Consider the following 20,557-nt stretch of genomic DNA (forward strand, 5'->3'; position numbering starts at 1 on the left):
GCAATCCTCCTTCCCCCCTCAAAGCTTACTTGGTCACCGAATGACAGACCCAGAACTAGGTCCCTGGCCTTCTGCCCTCTGGGAGGGCAGGAATGGCAGAGTACCCCAGAGTCCTTCCTGCCTGAGAGATCAGTGCTGATCCATCACCTCTGCTTAGAGGTCCTTGCATAGTCATAGGACATGAACCAAAGAAAAAAGACAAACTCCATCCAAGAGTCGCGTACCTTTTTAATTATGACGTATCCAGCGTTGTTTTGGGGGTCGGTGTCAATCCCCAGCCGCCCCTCGTCATCGCCCTGGGTAATCCGATACAGGATTTTAGAGCTCCCGGTGAACGGCTCATCCGCATCCGTGGCCTGGACGGTCAAGATGGTGGACCCAACGGCGGTGTCTTCGGGGAGAGACAGGTTTCCGTACTGAGAAGGAAACGGTGAGAGTGTGCATTGTCACCAGGAATAACCAGCTATCACAGGGCTAGCTTGCCTCTTTAGCTTCAGAATGTTCACAAGTCACAGTTGGCACCAATACCCAACACACGTTTTTCCTGTGGCTAACTATGTTGCCGTTGATTCTGACATCAATCATACTCATAGACTGGTATTCATTATACCTCAGAGAGCTACTGGTAGGATTCTCAAACAGAGTCCCACTGCCACATCCAATGCATTTACTAACCTTATATTATAAGTTATAATATAACCTATATATTATAGTAGTGAGGACAAAAATAAATACCATACATTGAGTACGTATCATGCAGCAGGCACCTCTACGTACATTACTTTAATTGGTCCACAATCAACCAAGGAGTAGTGGTTAAGAGTCTAAACCTCGGAGTCACACAGCATAAATCCTAGGCTTGCTTCTTACTAGCAGGGTGACTTGAAGCAAGTTATCTAACGTATTTAAGCCTCTGTTTCATCATCTGTCTAATGGAAATAATAATAACAGGACTGCGTCATGTTTGCTGTGAAGATTAAGAGATAATGCTTGGGAAGTCCCTGGCGCCTGGCACATAGTAAGTGCTCAATGAAGATAAGCAGTAAGCCCTAAAGGGTAGCTGTATCATCATCTCCATCCCACAGGAGAGCAAAGGATTGGAGAGGTATAACTCACCTAAGACCACAGAGAACTGGGATTCATTCCCATGCTGTCTAACTTAAAGTTTGTGCTCGTAATCACTGGCCTAGACCCGTGGTCGGCAAACTGCGGCTCGCGAGCCACATGCGGCTCTTTGGCCCCTTGAGTGTGGCTCTTCCACAAAATACCACGGCCTGGGAGAGTCTATTTTGAAGAAGTGGCATAAGAAGAAGTTTAAGTTTAAAAAGCGTTGGCTCTCCAAAGAAATTTCAGTCATTGTACTGTTGGTGTTTTGGCTCTGTTGACTAATGAGTTTGCAGACCACTGGCCTAGACTATCTCCTGCTCCTCCGCTGAAAATCCTCCAGAAATGATCTTGATCTTAACTAGGGAGAAGGCCAGAGCAGTGACAGCAGCAGACTCATTCTCTAAAGCCCAGTTTGCCCTTCCAAGCCCTGACACTCCCAGAGCCGGATCTCCCCTGCAGTCTGAAACCACTGCCTAGGTGTAACACAGGCTGGGAGCACGGAGCCTGAGAGGCCAACGCTTCCAGCTCCGGCTTGCTTTGCCTCAGCGCCCGTGACACAGGTTACGTTCAGTCACACCTCCTACCACCCCGAACCCTCGCATAAATCAACCCCCTTCTTTGCTACCGCCTTGTCGCTATGTTGACGTATGAACATTTTGATATGTGGACAGGGTTCTGGGCTATCTCACCATAGACTTCAAACAAACTAGTAAGATGGGCTTCTCTCTGCTCCAGAATAAGTACACAGAGACCTCCCCTCTGCGGGAACAGTGACAGAACCCCCTTCAAGTGTAAAGCCCACATCGACAACAAGTCAACGTTCTTCTTGATGTCCTTCACTGGATCTTCTGACTCCTGCTTTTTCTGCCCAGTGCTGCTAATTCCTGCAAATATCTTAAGCCAACTTTTCTGTGGCTTATGCCAGAGATTCGTTTTCTTCCTTCTCCTTTCCTCTTATCCAAATACTGCAAAATGAGTTTAAGTCGCGATGTTCCAAATACTAAACTTTTTATTAAAAATGCCTGTTTGAAACCTAGCAGCAATCCATTTATCATCCTGCTGCACACACATATATAATAATCAACTGCCGTAGCCACCAGCTCCTTCCAATGAGACAGAGATTGTGGCTGCAGCTTTGAAGCAGCTCTTGGGAGTAAAGGAGCCGTCGCAGGAGTTTGTAAACAGACGTTCCCAGATACTATCCCAGTGATTGCTCCCCAAGAACTTCACTGGAGAAGCTGTCTGGGTTGTCACAAACGCAGTGACGAAGGCCGCCTGTGGAGTGCGGCCTTGTCCCTGTGCACTGCCTGTGCCCTGGTCCCAGACGTAGGCATCACGTGATGTGAACAAAGTAAAGAAAAGACAGCAGGGGACGGCTACTCACATCTGATTTTTCAAAAATGGGGATCTGATCGTTGATGTCAATCACGTTGATTTGCACTTGACAGCGGGTCTGGAAGTCTGAAAATGAAAGTCGTGTCACCAACATGTTTTCACTGGAAAAGCCATGCGCTAACCTCAGAAACTGGCAAGAAAAACACTGGCAAGCGAAGTGGCTGCCGGAGTCACAACGTCGCTGTTGACATGTGATCTGCATGGAAACGGGACCCTCAGCTCCCCACCCGCACCCACAAGCTGATCCCAGGGAGGCGGAAGGACGGCCTGCAAGGAGTTCGCCTGGGCTTCCCACTTCCCTCCCCCTGACCCCTCCAAGGTAAGTTCCTGTTCTGTGAAGCGGCCTCTTTGTCCGAACTCCTAACAGTGATGTGGCTTTCATGCAAACCTCTCCTTCCAGAAAACCTTTCCCGAGCATCCCAGCCGGCTCTGTCCTTCCCTGACCAGCCCAGCACTTACTGACCCACATCCCCTCTGCTCCCATGGTGGGGAGGAAGGGCCAGGTGCCTGCTCCCTGCCCTCCAAGTGAGGGAGGAAGTGGTATCATTAGTCCCCTTCCGATGGCTGATGGCCCGGCTTGCTGGAGGCAAGACAGGGGCAGAAGCAGCTCACGGAACCCTGGGGAAATGGCACAGGCTTTGAGGGAAAGGTCTGACAAGTCAGAGACCTAATCCGAGACAGCGGCTGCAACCTGAGTCTGAGATGAGCATGGCGTGTGCGTGGGGATGGAGTGCCCAGGGAAATCCTATATAATAAAAGGCTAATATGCAAATCGACCGAACAATGGAAGGATGGGTCGATATGATGCGCACTGAGCACCAGGGGGCAGACGCTCAATGCAGGAGCTGCCCCCTGGTGGTCAGTGCACTCCCACGGGGGGGGGGGGGGGGCAGTGTCGTTCAGCCAGAGCCAGGCTCACAGCTGGCGAGTGCAGCTGCGTGGTGGCAGGAGCCTCTCCCAACTCCGTGGCAGCACTAAGGACACCCCCCAAGGGCTTCTGAACTGCAAGAGGGTGCAGGTTTGGCTGAGGGACACCCCCCCCGCCCAGTGCACGGATTTTGTGCACCAGGCCTCTAGTATTGAGAATAAGAAAGAATACTACAGGTTCTTTGTGGGAACCACCGTCCTTTCTATTGATATGTCCCGCATCATAGAAATATTAAGAACCTGGGCTCTGGAAATTCTGGCTCTGCCACTTATCAGAGGTGTGAGAGCTTGGTTGTGCCACTCAAGGTCTCTGGGCCTCAGTCATTTTTTTGTATAAAATCTAGAGCACAAAAGAACTGAGGTCTGCCGAAACCGGTTTGGCTCAGTGATAGAGCGTCGGTCTGCAGACTGAAAGGTCCCGGGTTCGATTCCGGTCAAGGGCATGTACCTTGGTTGCAGGCACATCCCCAGTAGGGGGTGTGCAAGAGGCAACTGGTCGATGTTTCTCTCTCATCGATGTTTCTAGCTCTCTAGCTCTCTCCCTTCCTCTCTGTAAAAAATCAATAAAAAATGTTTAAAAAAACAAACAAAAAAAACCCCAAAACTGAGGTCTCGACATCATACAAAATTGTTAGCACCCTCTAGGTACCAGGCACGAGGGCTTCACCTGCATTACCCCTTTTATCTTCATACTCACTTCACACTGCAGGTACTGCTACCACTCATTTGATTCACAAATAAGGAAGCTGCGGGTTAGGGAAGTGAGGTAACCTGGCCAAGGTCACACAGCGAACTCGTGGTCCAGCCAGAATTTAAACCCATGTGCCCCCTGTGTCCACTACACCTACTCCCCACCCTCCTCCCTGCTCTGTCTCGAGGCCCACCTTACGACCTGCATCAGGGGGCATCCTGGCCCTTTGGGTACCAGTTGGGTTCTGCCAACAGGAGCCCTAGCAGGAAGTGGGAGGAAGGGCAGGAGGCGAAAGGTTTGCTGGAGTTCCCCAGTGCCAGTGGCCTGTGGATAGCCACAGGCCCGGGGCTTGCCACTTCCAGGAATGGTCCCTTCCCTCCACCCTTCACCCCTTCACCCACTGTGCGTCACACTGCCTGCTGGTTTCCTCCAGCTTGCCCACAACCTTTACAAACAATCCTTTCTGTAGACTCTTTTTGGTCACTCCTTTTGAGGGGGCCCCTCTACTTCCTGCTGGGATCCTTACGAATATACTCAGGCAGTCTTACTCCAGAGCTCCTGCTCAATGCCCTGGGCATGTCCTCTAATCATAACTGAAGTCTGAATAAGTGAGTGTTGGTTAAAGCTGGGGCTAGTCCCCAGACCATTTGTAGACAACGTGCCTTGCCAACCTCCAACAACATGGACATGAAAGGATGATGGCCCAGCTGCCACACTCTGTAATCCATCGCCACACCCGCCCCGAGGCCTTGCTTCCCAAGCTGCCCCCAGCCAGCGACGGAAGAAGGCAGGCATGCTCAGGTAGGCCCTTTCTTATAGAGCATGGACTCCGTCAGCGTCCAATTTTGGGCTCCCTGATGACCTTGCCAAACTTTTCTTTGAGTGCTCGGTGGTCTCTGACACTCCCACCAGCCCTCCTTCCCCATCTCCTTCCCTCAGGGCCAGGCTTATAGTGCAGTCTGATGGTTCTCCCAGCCTTCTCTGTATCTCTCCCCACTTTTTTTCTCAGAGGCATTTCTCCTAACAGGATTCTCGTACATATAATTGCCTCTTGGCATCTGCTTTTTGGAGGACTGGGACCAGTTCAACAATGCTGCCTGATCCGTCACTGGACCAGGTGCCTCTGTGCTGCCCATGCTTCACATCCTTCCCTAATGCGCCCAGGCATTACAACAGCCTAACTGGTCACAGTAAGAGGGAAACAAGCATTTTCACTCCTGACAGCGAGTGTGACACTGACCTTTGTCTGACACCTCCACGGTTACGAGGTACTGAGGCACGTCTTGCTTCTTCAAGGACTGCATGGCCAACTGGAACACCCCCGAGTAGGACTGGATGAGGAAGAGCCCATCTTTGGGAGACATGGGGGTCTGATCCACAATTTTGTAATGTAGAACACTGTTGACAGTGTTCTCTTCATCCATGTCGTGGGCGGCCAGAGTGCCAATACTGTTCCCTGTGAAGAAGGAAAGAAGAAAATTCACCCACCACAGACTCCATTCCATCTGTGTTAAATGGTCCCACCGGAGAAGCAGGTCCCTGGAACGCTCGGTAAATAACTTGGAACCACCGGCTGATGTTCTTAGATTTCTTTTGGTCCCCCTAACCCTCTCCATCGTGCAGTGTGCTGAGAAGTGTGTTAGTCTGATTGCGTCGCCATCACAAAGTGCCACAGACTGGGCAGCTTTAACGACCTAAAGGTATCTTCCCACCATTTCTGGATGTCACAGAGGTCTGAGATCAAGGTGTCAGAAAGGCTGGTTTCTCCGTTGTCATCACTTGTTGGCTTGTACATAGCTGTCATCTCCATGTGTCCTCACATGGTCATGCCTCTGTACATGTCTGTGCCCAGATTTTCTCTTCTCGGAAGAACAGCCCATCAGTGATGGATTCAGAATTATGTGCTGAGTCTATTCTACACGCTTTGGGTAAAAGCGACACAAAACAATGCCCCTGTCCTTTGTGGGGGTATGGTCTAGCTCAGTGGTCGGCAAACTGCAGCTCGCGAGCCACATGCGGCTCTTTGGCCCCTTGAGTGTGGCTCTTCCACAAAATACCACGGCCTGAGCGAGTCTATTTTGAAGAAGTGGCATTAGAAGAAGTTTAAGTTTAAAAAATGTGGCTCTCCAAAGAAATTTCAATCGTTGTCCTGTTGGTATTTGGCTCTGTTGACTAATGAGTTTGCCAACCACTGGGCTAGCTCAATAATATACTAACTTCTTCCTTAGTATATCTATATTCTCCTGTTTGGTGTCTTACATTAGCCAGAATCTTGTGGGACTTATGTCCCCAAGGATTAGCAATGCCAGCATGGATTCATATTGGATTAAGACCCACTCTGAAGACATTGTAGACCCTTTCTCTAAACAATAGTCAGCTTTTGAGATAGTGGGCATTAGGACTTTACCATATGAATGGGGGGGGGGGGATAATCACAATTCAGCCCATAACAAACTGTCCCACAAAAATTCAGAATCACTCCAAACCTTGTTGTGACCTTATTTGGAAATAGGGGCCTTGCAGACATAACTAGTTAAGGGTCTTGTGATAAAATTTACCCTGGCCGAAGCCGGTTTGGCTCAGTGGTAGAGCATCGGTCTGCAGACTGAAAGGTCCCGGGTTCGATTCCAGTAAAGGGCATGTACTTTGGTTGCGGGCACATCCCCGGTAGGGGGTGTGCAAGAGGCAGCTGGTCAATGTTCCTCTCTCATCGACGTTTCTAGCTCTCTAGCTCTCTCCCTTCCTCTCTGTAAAAAATCAATAAAAAATATTAAAAAATAAAATAAAAAATAAATGGAACAACAACTCACTCCTCTCTCTCTGTCTTCCCCTCTCTCTCCAAGATCAATAAATAAAAATTTTAAAAATAAAAAATAAAATAAAATAAAATAAAATTTACCCTGGATGTAGAGTGGGTCCCAAATCTAGCGATCAGTGTTTTCCTAAGAAGAGAAGACACAAAGTCACACACACAGAGGTGCAGGCCATGTGAAGTAGGAGGCAGCGACGAGGGTGGTGCTACCACAGGCAGCCAGGGCACGCCAAGAGCCACCAGGAGCAGGAACAGGCAGGGGAAACGCTCCCCTAGCAGGCGCCTGGATCTGAGACTTCTAGCCACTGTGAAAGAATACATCCCTGGTGTCCTAAGCTCCCATCTTCATAGCACTCTGTCACAATGACCCTCTGACACTCATATGCAAGGCAAACTGTTCTCACTAAAGAAAGCTGAGCCAGCAGCGGGTCCCCTTTCAGCCAAGTTCTCCAGCAATGGCAGAGAGGGACTCCGCCCCAGAGATAACACGGGGCAAAGAGCAGGCACGCATGCTCTCTGCCTCGCTGCAGTTCCTGGCCCCGAGGATTTAGTTCTGTGAGTGTTTCAGTGCAGGGCGTTCCCCGAGTCAGAGGTGATGACTCAGGACTGCGCCCAGCTCTGAGGGAGGCAGGATAGATTCTGGATCACCTGGCTCCGTGACATGGGCGTCGTGGGTTTCTCTACATGCAGCTGCAGCCCCAACGTGAGACTGAGACTGGATTGCGTGCCACGTGTGGAGCTAGGTCCCTCCCCGCCTCCCATATCAGTTGGCATCTACTGACATACGGAGACGTGAAGGATGTTTATTATGGGGCAGGGGACTTCCCTGTAAGTCTGCAGTGGAGCTGGACCCAGGGAGCTGAGCCTCGGGCTGAGGAAGGAGGGCATCAAGAGTAGCAGAGCGGAGGAAAAGATGTATTTGGGCTCTGAACGGTTTGGCTCACTGGATAGAGCATCAGCTTCTGAACTGAAAGGTCCCAGGTTCAATTCTGGTCAAGGGCAAGTACCTTGGTTGTGGACACATCTCCAGGAGGGGCGTGCAGGAGGCAGCTGATCGATGATTCTCTCTCATTGATGTTTCTAACTCTAAGATCTACGTGCTGGAACGAAGAATGTCTTACTGAATTCTGGGATCCCGTGATGCCTGAGCAGCCCAGCTCTGGACCATTCCCCCAAACAAGTGAGCATAACGCCAAGGACACTGTTCTCTCACTCCACAGGAAGTGCCAGCTGCCAGAGGCCCCACGAGCTGTTGGCATAAGTGACGGGGGAAATTCCAGCAGGGGTATTTGTGCATGAGGAGAAAAAGGATGAGTAAGGTATTTGTGCATGAGGAGAAAAAGGAGTGCTGTGTTTCTGAGACAAAGGCCAGGAACAAGTGGCATCTCACGCTGATTCTTGGGGCACTCGGAAATACCTCGGAGAGGTGGGGCTGTATGAAAGGTGAATTCCTATGTGAGCGCATAGGACTTGGTAGCAAGTGGGATTCGAAAAGCACTGCTGACATTGCTAATACTTGAGCCTCACAAGATTCTGGCTAACGTACGACACCAAACAGGAGAATATAGACGTACAAAGAAATAATTTCGTATTTTTTGAGCTAAACAGTAACCCCCCCTCTACCTCTCACTGGGCAGGGGAATAGCTTTACACCTCTTTTAGCCTACATAGATAGAATCAATCAGTCTGTGCTGATTTATAAGAATTCCTGGCCCACTTCTGACTCACAGAAACTGTGAAATAGTAAACGTTTGTTGTTTTATGCTGCAATCTCTTATGCAGCAATAGACAACTAATAAACTCAAGGTTAGACCTTATGCAAAGAGACTTGAGGCATCATCTGGAAGGGTCTTCTGCCTTCAGTCGGCATCACAGATCATCCCAGAGTTCCAAAAAGTGATTACTGGCTACTGACACACATTCCATTGTTACGCAACTGTCACTGTTAGAAGATTCTCCCTTATCCTACATAATAACAACGTAATATGCAAATGGTCATTATGCCGAAGCAAGTAACGACCGACCGAATCACAGGTCAGCAGGAGGATGGGGCAGTGAGCTACAACCGGGCAGCAGAGAGCTAAAGGAGGGGGAGGGTCAGTAAGCTACTCGAGGGTGGCAGCGAGCTACTGGTGCACGGATTCGTGCGCAGGGCTACTAGCTATTAATTAAAATCCTTTGAGTTGTCATTTAACAGCCCCTGTTGCAGCAGGAATTGGAATAAATGAAAAAGAGAGGACCTAAGCAACACACACAGACAATACACAGGCTACCTATGACTCCTGACAGTGAGAAAAAGGTAAGCATGGAGCAAGCAAGCTAGGCACGCAGTGCCTCCCAAGCCACCAGGACAGCAGCCACGATGTCAAAAGTGCGTGGCAAGAAGAGAGAGAGGAAAAGAAAATGATGAGAAGGTCCCCAGACCTGTGAGGATCTGCCCAGAAGGGCCGCAGAGACCCAGGCATTGCAGTCATAAGACACTGCGAGGAAACGACAGACAAAAACATTTCAAGAAAAGCCAGCCTGCTCAGCCGACGGACTCAACACCCAGGAGTGACAGACAAGGGTTTTCCTAAATCCAGGGAAGTCATAAAACTTCCAGAGATAGTGATGTTCTCATGGTAGTTGTCCTGGGAAAAGCTAAAGCTACCACAAGACACAGCAAAAGAAAACAAAGCAAGTCAAGAACAAAGAGACAAAAATGGGTAGGACTTGAACTTCATCTACCAGCCTCCTGAGCTATTATTATCAGCTTCCTAGAAGAGGGAGTATCAAGGGTCAAAAGTCAATTTCCATTTGTTCTGCTTATTTATTGCAGAGCATCTGACCTTGGGTCTAGAGCACATGTGTCAAACACAAGGCCCGCGGGCCAAATCCGTCCCGCCAGGCCTTGCAATGTGGCCCACATCGCGCTGTCATCACTGCACTCCGCTGCGTTTCCATCACAATGACAGTTTATGACTGTTCAGTAAACCATTCGGCCCTCGATTTAGGCTGGATTTTAGATTTTGGCCCCTTCTCTGATTGAGTTCGACACCCCTAGTCTAGAGGCTAATTTAAATTATGTATCAAGCCGAAACCGGTTTGGTTCAGTGGATAGAATGTCGGCCTGCCGACTGAAAGGTCCCAGGTTTGATTCCAGACAAAGGCATGTACCTTGGTTGCGGGCACACCCCCAGTAAGGGGTGTGCAAGAGGCAGTTCATCAATGTTTCTCACGCTCTATCTCTCTCTCTTCCTCTCTGTAAAAAAATCAAAATATATATTTAAATAAATTGTGTATCAAATTTGGTGCTGTTTTATCTGTTACTGACTTTATTAGAGGGAAAATAAGGATCTATGTAAAAAACCTTGCAAATGAGATAATCTTATATATGCACACAGGATGGTGTGAGTGGATATGGTGTTAGTGCTGGTGGTAAGGATGGTGTAGTAGTATTAATTGTGGTAACAGTACTAGTAGGGGTATTAATAGGGATAATGGTGGTGGTGATGGCAGCCATAAATGCTCCAATTGAAGACCACTACCCAGATAGTAAGTGGGCTGAAAACTATACTTGTGTGAGTCTCAAGGTGTATTCAAGCTCTACACTGTGCTAGTGGATAACTGATCATCCATCAGGTTCACCTGCCCACCTTCTCCAAGACAGAGAGGGTAAAGAGAGTATAGAGTTAACACAGGAAAGACAGTTACACAGATTTGGACAGCTCTCCTTCCTTACCTAAATTTTCATTCTCCTGGACTTCAAATACCGGCATTGTAGGTGGACACGTAGGTGGGTTGTCATTAATGTCTTTCACTTTCACATGAATGTCCAGTGGAAATGCAAGTGGTTTTCCAAGTTCATCCTTGGCAACCGCGTAGAAAACGTACTGCAACAGGAAGCTCAGCGTTAAGACATGACCCATCATTGCCTTTAAAAGGCAGAGAAAAATATTCCAATTCTATTTCGTTGAATCCCTTATTTCCAGTTTACTTAGAATTGGGACATGAGGGAAAACAAAAACAAAAAAACAGATCAGATTTGTGGGGATAGTATCATGTCTTGAAATCAATCATCTATGACTTGGGGTTTTAGTGAATGGTTTGAAGTAAAACCTTTTCTGCTCTCGGCTCTCGGTTGAGCACAGCACTTGGTCTTGTCACTTGGGAAACTCCTGCCCGGTTTTTTTTTTTTGTTTTTTTTTAATTAAATTATTATCTGTGTACATATCTTACCATTGCCCCCCTCCTCCCCGTTTTACTCACTGAATCCTTTTCTTCTCTGTCCAAGGGCTGAGTCACATAAATATCTCCCTCCTGGTCAATTGAAAACGGGAATATCAGCAGCTTCTCCTTTGGGACTAAGGAATAGTGAGCACCTGGCTCATTCCACCGCACCTGGAGGGCCAAAGTGCATTGTGAGGAAAGATACCGAATTGTGAGGAAAGGCACTGGATTTCTTTTGACAGCCCCGGGAGCAAACAAGCATATGCATTCCTTCTAGCGTTTACAAATTCTCATGGGAATAGCCTAAACAACAGATAGAAAGGCTTTAGTAAAGGCTCCAAATCTGCAATTGTCATGGAATTGAGTCCTCACATACTTTCTTCATTGGAAAAGCAGAATAACTCTGGCTTTCATTCTTTTTTTCCCTCCTGGTAGAGAAGTTCATTAATTCAACACTCAATACATAAAAATTCTTTTAAGCTACACAATATATATGGGATGGACCATCCCCAGGGCCTCCTAACAACAGTGTCATTTTAAAGCAGTCTTAGGGGAACCACAGGCTGGGACTCACTCATAACATGATTCCCTGTTATCCGCTTTCACAGACACGGCCTCTAACTTAATCTCCACGAAAACCCAGAGAGGAGTTATTATCCCCATTTACTGTTGAGAGGATGGGGCTCAGAACAGTTAAATGGCTTCTTCTATGGTCAGTCATTAACGTGGTCATCTGCTTCCAAACCCAGTGCTCTTTCGCGAACCCACAGGTTTCACGTCAAGGAAACCCCTGGTTTTCCAGAAAAGATCAGATCTAAGCGGAGCTAGCAGGTACTTACAGGAGCTAAGGGAAGAGGGGACTCAGAGTAAGAGCATCAGTTGCAGAGGTGGGAAGGGGAGCATGGGAATGAAGAGAGGAGATGGAGTTGGAGGAGGCTGGTCTCCAAAGGTAAAGAGGCTGCCTACTGAACTCTTGCTCAATCAAGCCTGTCCATGTCCCTCGTCTGTGATGGGATGAATCTACTGGATAGAGACTTTCCCCACCAGAATAAGAAGCAGCTTTTCAAAATTCAAATCACATACTTGTACATGATGTGTGTGTGTCATACACAACCTAGTGCAGCCATATCCCAGACTACTGACAGGGAACAACTAACATCAATGGGGGAATCTTAGATGAAGTTCTTTTTTAAAGATATACAGCTACAGCTACAGCTACAGCTACAGCTACAGCTACAGCTACAGACACAGACACAGACACAGACACAGACACAGACACAGATACAGATACAGATACAGATGATGGGAAATGAATGGTACAGATGATGGGAGATGGAGATAGATAGATAGATAGATAGATAGATAGATGAGAGCTAGAGATATGAACCCAGTTTGGTCAGAGTTTACCCATGATAGTAAACTCCAGAGACTTGGGACCAGAAACTTTGTCTGTTTAGTTTGCTTTATAGTTATGCTACGTTAAAAATGTACATAATAAATATATCAGTGAAGACCATGAGAGTGTGCTTGTACAAAGGGAGAACATGTATCTAATGGGCTCTGGGCATTTCTTAGGCACTACCTGAGTGATTTTGATGGGGTGAGGATCAGTCGAGTTTTCTACAATCTCCACAGGTTGGGGTTTTTTCCAAATGTTCTCCTTCACTGTGATGTCCACGGATGTGCTGTCACTGAAGGAATTCTCAGTCTGGCCTCCCATGTCCTTCACTGAGACCACCAGGTTATAGAAAGCGTTCTTACTGGGGTCCAGTTCCTTAGATCCTAAGGAAAGTGGGAGAGAACAGAGAGGGAAATGTGTGCCAAGCTGACACAGAGGTAGGCCCCTTCTTCGGAATCAGTCCTAGGAAGGCTTACCTGCAGGGGTGAGTGATATTTCCCCCGTTTTGTTGTTTATCTGAAAGAACATGACCTCGTTGATCTTGGGAAGCTGCATGACGATCTGGTAAAACAGCTGGCCGTTGGGAGTGTTTGGGTCATCCAGGTCCGTAGCATTGACATACATGAAAGGCTTTCCTAGTTCACAACACACGCCCAGAAAGAGACAAAGGTATTAGTGGAAACCCAAACCAACCAGAGCCACGTTGGCCTTCTAAGATGCAGAGATTGCGAAGAGGGGCGGTGAAGATGCCATAATTCATATCAGCGGGAAAGTAAACCATTGTTCTGCTTCCTTTCCCTAGGATGAGGTTTCTCAAAGTATGGTCCAGGACCTCTAGGAGTCTCTAAGACTGTTTTTAGGGTCAATGGAATCTAAATTTATGCACATGTAAAAAAAGATCCACTCAAAGCACAAGTTAATTTCATGCATGTTTGTGTAAAGGAGTACCCAAAGAAAGGGCATTAATATGATTACCACGTGGTAATCAGCTTTTAAGAAACCATCACTTGCCCTGACTGGTTTGGCTCTGTGGATAGAGCGTTGGCCTGTGGACTGAAGGGTCCTGGGTTCGATTCCAGTCAAGGGCATGTGCCTTGGTTGCGGGCACATCCCCAGTAGGGGTGTGCAGGAGGCAGCTGATTGGTGTTTCTCTTTTATCGATGCTTTTAGCTCTCTCTCCCTTCCTCTCTGTAAAAAATAAAATAAAATATATTAAAAAAACAAAACAAAAAAACCCCAACACTTGTTGAGTTTAGGTATAGTATCAAAGAATATCCATAGTTATCTCAAAATGCCATTATGATATTCCTCCCTCTTCCAAGTACATATCTGTGTGAGGCAAGTTTTTCATCATATGCTTCAACCAAAACGGGATATTGCAAAAGAATCAGTACAGCAACAGGCATGAGGATCTAATTGTTTTCAATTAATTCAGACACTAAAGAGTTTGCAAAGAATAAAACAGTGCCATTCTTCTTTATACGTCTTCCTGTTTTCTTGAAAATATAGCTTTTATTAAAATGTTTATGATTTTAAATGAATTAATAAATGTTGACGTTTCTCTGTTTTAATTTCTAATATGATAAATATCGGTAGATATAACTAGTAATGTACTGGAGCCAGCTGGTAAGAGCTAATTGTTGAATTTCCAGAAGTTTCGTGAGCAAATTATTAACACCATCGATAAGTTAAAAAAAAGGCCATGATAGGAATATTTTTCCCACATAAAGAGATAAATGCTATGAGGAGGGCTCCCCCCAAAGACAGTTGTTAAACATTTACCAACACCCCTCTGTTGAGACCCACAGGTTGAGAACCGCTAGCGGGGTCGCCTAAGACCATCGGAAAACACAGATATTTACATTACGATTCATTAACAGTAGCAACATTACAGTTAGGAAGTAGCAACAAAAATAATTTTATGGTTCGGGGTCACCACAACATGAGGAACTGTATGTATTAAAGGGTCGCAGCATTAGGAAGGTTGAGAACCACTGCCCTAAGGCAGTGGTCGGCAAACTGTGGCTCGCAAACCACATTCGGCTCTTTGGCCCCTTGAGTGTGGCTCTTCCACAAAACACCACAGCCTGGGCGAGTCTATCTTGAGGAAGTGGCGTTAGAAGAAGTGTGAGTTGAAAAAAAATTGGCTCTCCAAAGAAATGTCCATTGTTGTACTGTTGCTATTTGGCTCTGTGGACTCATGAGTTTGCTGACCAGGGCCCTAGAGCAATAGGGATAATAAAACAACTCCCGGAGGATTGCTGTGAGATTTAAATAAGACAGGAAATGCTTGCCAAACCAGTTTGGCTCAGTGGATAGAGCATAGGTCTGCAGACTGAAGGGTCCCAGGTTTGATTCCGGTCAAAGGCATGTACCTTGGTTGCGGGCACATCCCCGGTGGGGGGTGTGCAGGAGGCAGCAGGTCAATGTTTCTCTCTCATCGACGTTTCTGACTCTCTATCCCTCTCCTTTTCTCTCTGTAAAAATCAGTAAAATATATTTAAAAGAAAAAGGAAAAGATAGGAAATGCTTCATGAGTGACAACAGCTGTTAGCCACATAAATGGGTCCTGTCTGCCTGGCACCGTCCTGCTTTCCGGAAATACCTCCAGACTCCATTACCTGGGCGAGAATTCTGCCGCACCGAGCCTTCGTAATTGGGCTGGAGAAACGTGGGTCGGTTGTCATTGATGTCCTTCACTTCGACTGTGATGGGGACCGGACCCTCCACTGTATTTCCATGAGCATCCAAGGCTGAGACCTGAGGGAGGAAGGGGAGGAATCCGCCGGGGTGAATCCGGGCTTCCTATCACTCAACGGAAGTCACTGGAGAGAAATCGGAGTTCCAAGAACCGATGCCCGGTGACAGCAGCGGAGAAAGGCGCCCATAAGAGCCCAGATCGGGGGCTGCTGGGACAGGGGCCTATCAGGTGAGCCTGGGTGATCAGGACCGTTTTCCAGGGCTGGAATATGCTGTGCGCTAGACATGCTTCTTTTCTAAGTAGCTGGAGTCAGTAAAATCAGAGCCCCTTGTCCCCCAAGGCTATGGACGCGGCTTGATGGCCTCTTACAGAGGCCTTTTAATGGTCAGCCTGCCCATCCAATAGTAGAAGTTACTAAACAGAAAGCTTTCGGCTTGCTCTCCTCCCCACCTCTCCCCCCCATCAGCTCTCTATCGTGCCTGCATATTCAGATACCACACACACAAAAACTGACCATCGGTCATTTCTGCTTCTTGCAAGATCCAAAGAAGCTCCATCCCAGCACGGATGCTGCCTCCTTTGTGGATGCAGAGCCCACACAACAGACACAGGCAGGCGCCCGTGAAAGTCACAGACGTGTTGGCTTGGGTTTGATCCAGGTGGCGGAGCATGCCACACTAGAATGAGTACTGCCGTTTGAGGGCCTTGGCCATGTACATGGGGCTGCTGTGGTCAAACAGCCTAAGGAAGAGGGGACCCCCGCCGTACCCCTCTGTAGCTGGTAATAAAAACGGACAAACGAGGTTCACCGAGTGTACCATTAATGCCAGGAGAGCCTAGGAGGAGTCTAGACAAGGGGTGAAGGTGCGGTGGTCCTCCCAGGACAAAGGGTGAGCAGGAAGGTTGGAGTGAGGTGGCTTTTCCTGGTCTCAACTCACCTGGAGCTTGTGAACAGCCCTCGTCTCCCTGTCCAGAGCTTTGTTGTGGTACAGAAGCCCGTCGGGTTGTATCTCAAATATTCCATCTGTCTCCCCGGTGAGTTTGAAAGTCATAGCAGGAGGACTGGCCTTAAACTGGGGAAAAGCAGAAGTCCGGTGAGGTTGTAAGAAAAGCAGGGCGGTAGATTCTGTAGAACACGTGTGTCAAACACAAGGCCTGCGGGCCAAATCCGTCCCGCCAGGCCTTGCAATGTGGCCCGCACCACACTGTCATCACTGCACTCCGCTGCGTTTCCATCACAATGACAGTTTATGACTGTTCAGTAAACCATTCGGCCCGCGATTTAGGCTGGATTTTAGATTTTGGCCCCTTCTCTGATTGAGTTCGACACCCCTACTGTAGAAAGTCATCAATTTCAGGTTATGTTTTCATTTGTATAATCGCTGATGAAGAAGCACTGAGTTTTTAAACTGCTGCATCCTAAAAGTTTGCTTGAACATTAACTAGTATTCAAAATACATTTCCTTCAAGCAACAGTATACAATATACTTTCACATGTGGACAAAAGTCAACTGATGCTTTGAATGGTAACTGGAGTTAGATGAGATTTTTCTGAGAATATCTGAAAACTATAACATTACTAACTTCTACAAAAATATTTAAAAGAGTAGCTTTATTGCTAAGATTTTTAAAAGCATACAAGGGTAAGCCCTCGCAGCCATCCTGGCTGCTGCCTTGGCCTTCGCAGCCCCGGCTTCGTCCTTCCGGAAGGTCATCCTGCTGTTCGGCTGATTTGCATATTACACTTTCATTATTATAAATATGTACCTACCAAGAGAACTGTTATCTGGGCTTACTCAGAGGTTTTTTTCCTTCCTTCCTTTCTCTCTTTCCCTTCCTTCCTTCCTTCCTTCTTCCTTCCTTCCTTTCTTTTTTCTTTCTCTCTCTTTCTTTTTTTCTTCCTTCCTTCCTTGTTTTTTTGTTTGTTTGTTTGTTTTTACCTAACTCAGAGCTTACTCACTGCAAACAATTTTGGGTAGTTTTCCAAAAGTAATCAACAGTAAAAAAACATCAAAGGCCTAAATGTAAATACTAAAACTATAAAACCTGAGAAGAATATACAAACATAATGTTCAGGAGTCTGGATGAGAGAAAGCGATGGGGAAAGTTCCTTAGATATGACCTCAAAAGCACAAACAGCAGCCCTGGCCAGTGTGGCTCAGCTGGTTGGGGGTCAGGTCCTGGTGAGGGTACGTGTACAGGTTGTGGGTTGAATCCCCAGTTGGGATGCATGTCGGAGGCAACCAATCAATGTTTCTCTCTCATTCATGTTTCTCTCTCTCTCCCTCTCCCTTCTTTTCTCTCTAAAATCAATAAAAACATATCTTTGGGTAAGGATTTTTTTTAAAGCACAAACAGCAGAAGAAAAAATTGAGCTTGAATCAAAATTAAAGGCTTTTGTGTTTATATTACATTATAAAGAAAGTGAAAAGATAATCTATAGGCTGTAAGAAAATATTTGCAAATGAGGTATCTGATAAGGAATTTGTATACAGAATATATAAAGAGCTCTTATACCACTGAAAAGACAAAAAAAAAAAAAAATAGGAAAAGTCCAGAGACGGTTTGGCTCAGTGGATAGAGTGTCGGCCTGTGGACTGAAGGATCCCAGGTTTGATTCTGGCCAAGGGCACATGCCTGGGTTGTGGGGTCAATCCCCAGTAGGAGGTGTGCAGGGGGCAGCTGGTCAATGATTCTCTTATTAATTGATGTATCTCTCTCTCCCTCTTGCTTCCTCTCTGAAATCAATAAAGAAATAATTTATTTTTAAAAACAGGAAAAGGTTTTGAATAAACATTTCTCTAGAGAAGATATACAAATAGCCAATAGGCACATGGAAAGATACTCAACATTATTAGTCATTAGGGAAATGCAAACCCAAATCACAAAGAAATACCACTTCACCCCTATTAGATAGCTACAATACAAAGCATAACAAGTGCTAGCAAGGAATTAGGGAAAGCAGAGCCCTCATGCAATGCTAATGGGAACATAAAATAGGGTGGAGAATGAGCAACAGTTTGGCAGCTTCTCAAAAAATTAAACTATGACTTAGCAATTTCATTCCTATGTACATATCCAGGAGAACTGAAAACATATATCCTCTCAAAAAAAGTTGTACGTGAATGTCCTTATTAGCATTATTCATAATAGCCATAAATGTCCATCAATTGATAAATGGATATTCAAACAGTGGTATATATCCATACCATGAAATATTACTCAGCCATGAAAAAGAATGAAATACTAATACATGCTACTAGATTAATGAACCTTGAAAACATCATGCTAAGTAAAAGAAACCATACACAAAAGACCATACGCTATGGTTACTCCATTTATAAGAAATATCTAGACAGTCAAATTTGCAGAGACCAAAAGTAGATTGGTGTTTGCCAGGAGCTGTGAAGAGAGGAGAATGAGGAGTTACTGCTCATGTTTTTTCTACAGTTGATGAAATGTCCTGGAGTTAGATGGTGATGGTGGTTGGACATCTTTGTGGTATTTTGAAAACCATTGACGAGTACATTTGAAAAGGGTGGTTTTCATGGCGTGTGAGCTAGGTGTCAATACAAGGGGAAAAGAAGACTTTCTCAGATCTGTATCATACTGTTTACGGCCTGGAAGCCCATGAGAGTACTAAGCTTGAACTTGTTAGAAATCCTCAGTGAAAAACGTTTGTAGATGTTTGAGGTTTTTTCCTCCTCTTTCTCCCCTCTCCCCCCTCCCCTTCCTCTTCCTCTCCCCCTTCCTCCTCCCCCTCCTCCTCCTCCTCCAGTTTAAGAACATTAATAATCCAAGGATCAACCTCATGGAGCAATGCACTTGCTTTGTGTCTCCCAAACTCCAGATAAAACATTCCAGGTGGTGCTGAATGCGATCTAGAACCCTTCCCAACACTGCAAGAAAGAACTCAAAGGCACGTCTTCCCAGAGCGGGGTTTGTGCACTATCTTCAAGTACAAAGGCACAGAGAGTGTGGCATGCGCGACTAGAAGGCGACTGTTTTCTAGTCTCAGCTCTGCCATGGACTTACTTAAGCCTCGGTTTCCCTTCCTGTAAAACAACCAGTTGGGCCGAAACCGGTTTGGCTCAGTGGGTAGAGTGGACCAAAAGGTCCTGGGTTCGATTCCGGTCAAGGGCATGTACCTTGGTTGCAGGCACATCCCCAGTAGAAGGTGTGCAAGAGGCAGCTGATTGATGATTCTCTCTCATCGATGTTTCTAACTCTCTATCCCTCTCTCTTCCTCTCTGTAAAAAATCAATAAAATATATTTAAAAACAAAAACAAAAACAAAAAAAACCAGTTGGTATCAGGAGTCTCTAAGGTCTTTTCTAGCACAGAGGTGCTGTGATCCCAGGAAGGAAATCTCCTTCATCTCTTACTCCTCCACCCCAGCACACACACACACACACACACACACACACATACACACCCCTAAACAAGCAACATGCACCCATGACCACGAGGCTGTCATTTCCTGCTCGGAAGAGAGAAGCTTGGCAGCACGTTCACTAAAAAAGGAACAAAAAGAAACCCTCTCCAGCAGGTCTAGGTCCGTGATGTTTGTGAAGCGGGCGTTGCCTCTACAGACAGTCCTGATCCTTGTCAATGGGCCGTGGGCCTGTACCCACAGAACACCTCCCTCCTCTCTTCTGCCCCTGAGTCCCCTCACCCAGAAGTAGCCACAGACTCTGGCCCAGAAATAGGTTTTGTTTAGCTTACACGATTGTCAGAAACCGACCCCTGTCCTCACCAGCAGAAAGCTGTGGACAAGGAACCCGGAAGGCTGGTCAACCTTGAAGCTCTGAAAGGTCAAAGCCAACCACTCCCTGTCTCATTGAGACAATGATAAGGGAAGCAAGCTCCACCTTTGGGTCTTATGTAAATCCTTGCTGATTGGCTAAAATAAAAATATCCTTGGGTGAGGATTAAAAATAATAATAATAATTAAAAAGCAAAAAGCAAAAACTAGGTATAGGGGGGGGAAAAAAAACTTAGCAGGGCAAATGTGAAATTAAAAGGCATCTGAGGCTCGTTTCACTGGGTGGGGCTCCAGGCGGGTGAGGGGACTGGCGGACTGAGAGGGCATCAGAGGGGAATTCAGGTGCGGTATTACGGGATTTTAAGACTCAGGCCAATTGTTTTTGGGAGAAAATCTAAGAGCCTTAGGAGTCAGGACCCTAGCTGTCTCTGCAGCCCCCTCTCCAGCTTCTTCTCTTTGCGCTCTGCTCCCATCGCACTGGCCTTCTGCCCTCTCCCAGCCCGGGGCAGGTGTCCATGCTGGGCCTTTGCTGGGACACCCCAGCCTCCCTC

The 20,557-nt window shown here is 46.7% G+C and overlaps 1 protein-coding gene across 1 annotated transcript in view; it reads right to left on the reverse strand.

The window, feature by feature from the left end:
* Positions 1 to 20,557, reverse strand: part of CDH17 (cadherin 17) — a 33,588-nt gene that overhangs the window by 9,001 nt on the left and 4,030 nt on the right. Inside the window, exons 3-11 of the mRNA XM_036436517.2 lie at positions 16,180 to 16,314; positions 15,162 to 15,300; positions 13,017 to 13,175; positions 12,724 to 12,923; positions 11,181 to 11,312; positions 10,654 to 10,804; positions 5,361 to 5,576; positions 2,492 to 2,568; positions 225 to 416 (exon numbers count right to left, since the gene is read on the reverse strand). Coding sequence (XP_036292410.1) covers positions 225 to 416; positions 2,492 to 2,568; positions 5,361 to 5,576; positions 10,654 to 10,804; positions 11,181 to 11,312; positions 12,724 to 12,923; positions 13,017 to 13,175; positions 15,162 to 15,300; positions 16,180 to 16,314 — 1,401 coding nt within the window. The remainder of the gene's footprint in view (positions 1 to 224; positions 417 to 2,491; positions 2,569 to 5,360; positions 5,577 to 10,653; positions 10,805 to 11,180; positions 11,313 to 12,723; positions 12,924 to 13,016; positions 13,176 to 15,161; positions 15,301 to 16,179; positions 16,315 to 20,557) is intronic.

Source organism: Pipistrellus kuhlii, unplaced genomic scaffold (assembly GCF_014108245.1).
Source record: "Pipistrellus kuhlii isolate mPipKuh1 unplaced genomic scaffold, mPipKuh1.p scaffold_m20_p_14, whole genome shotgun sequence".
Classification (NCBI taxonomy): Eukaryota; Metazoa; Chordata; class Mammalia; order Chiroptera; family Vespertilionidae; genus Pipistrellus; species Pipistrellus kuhlii.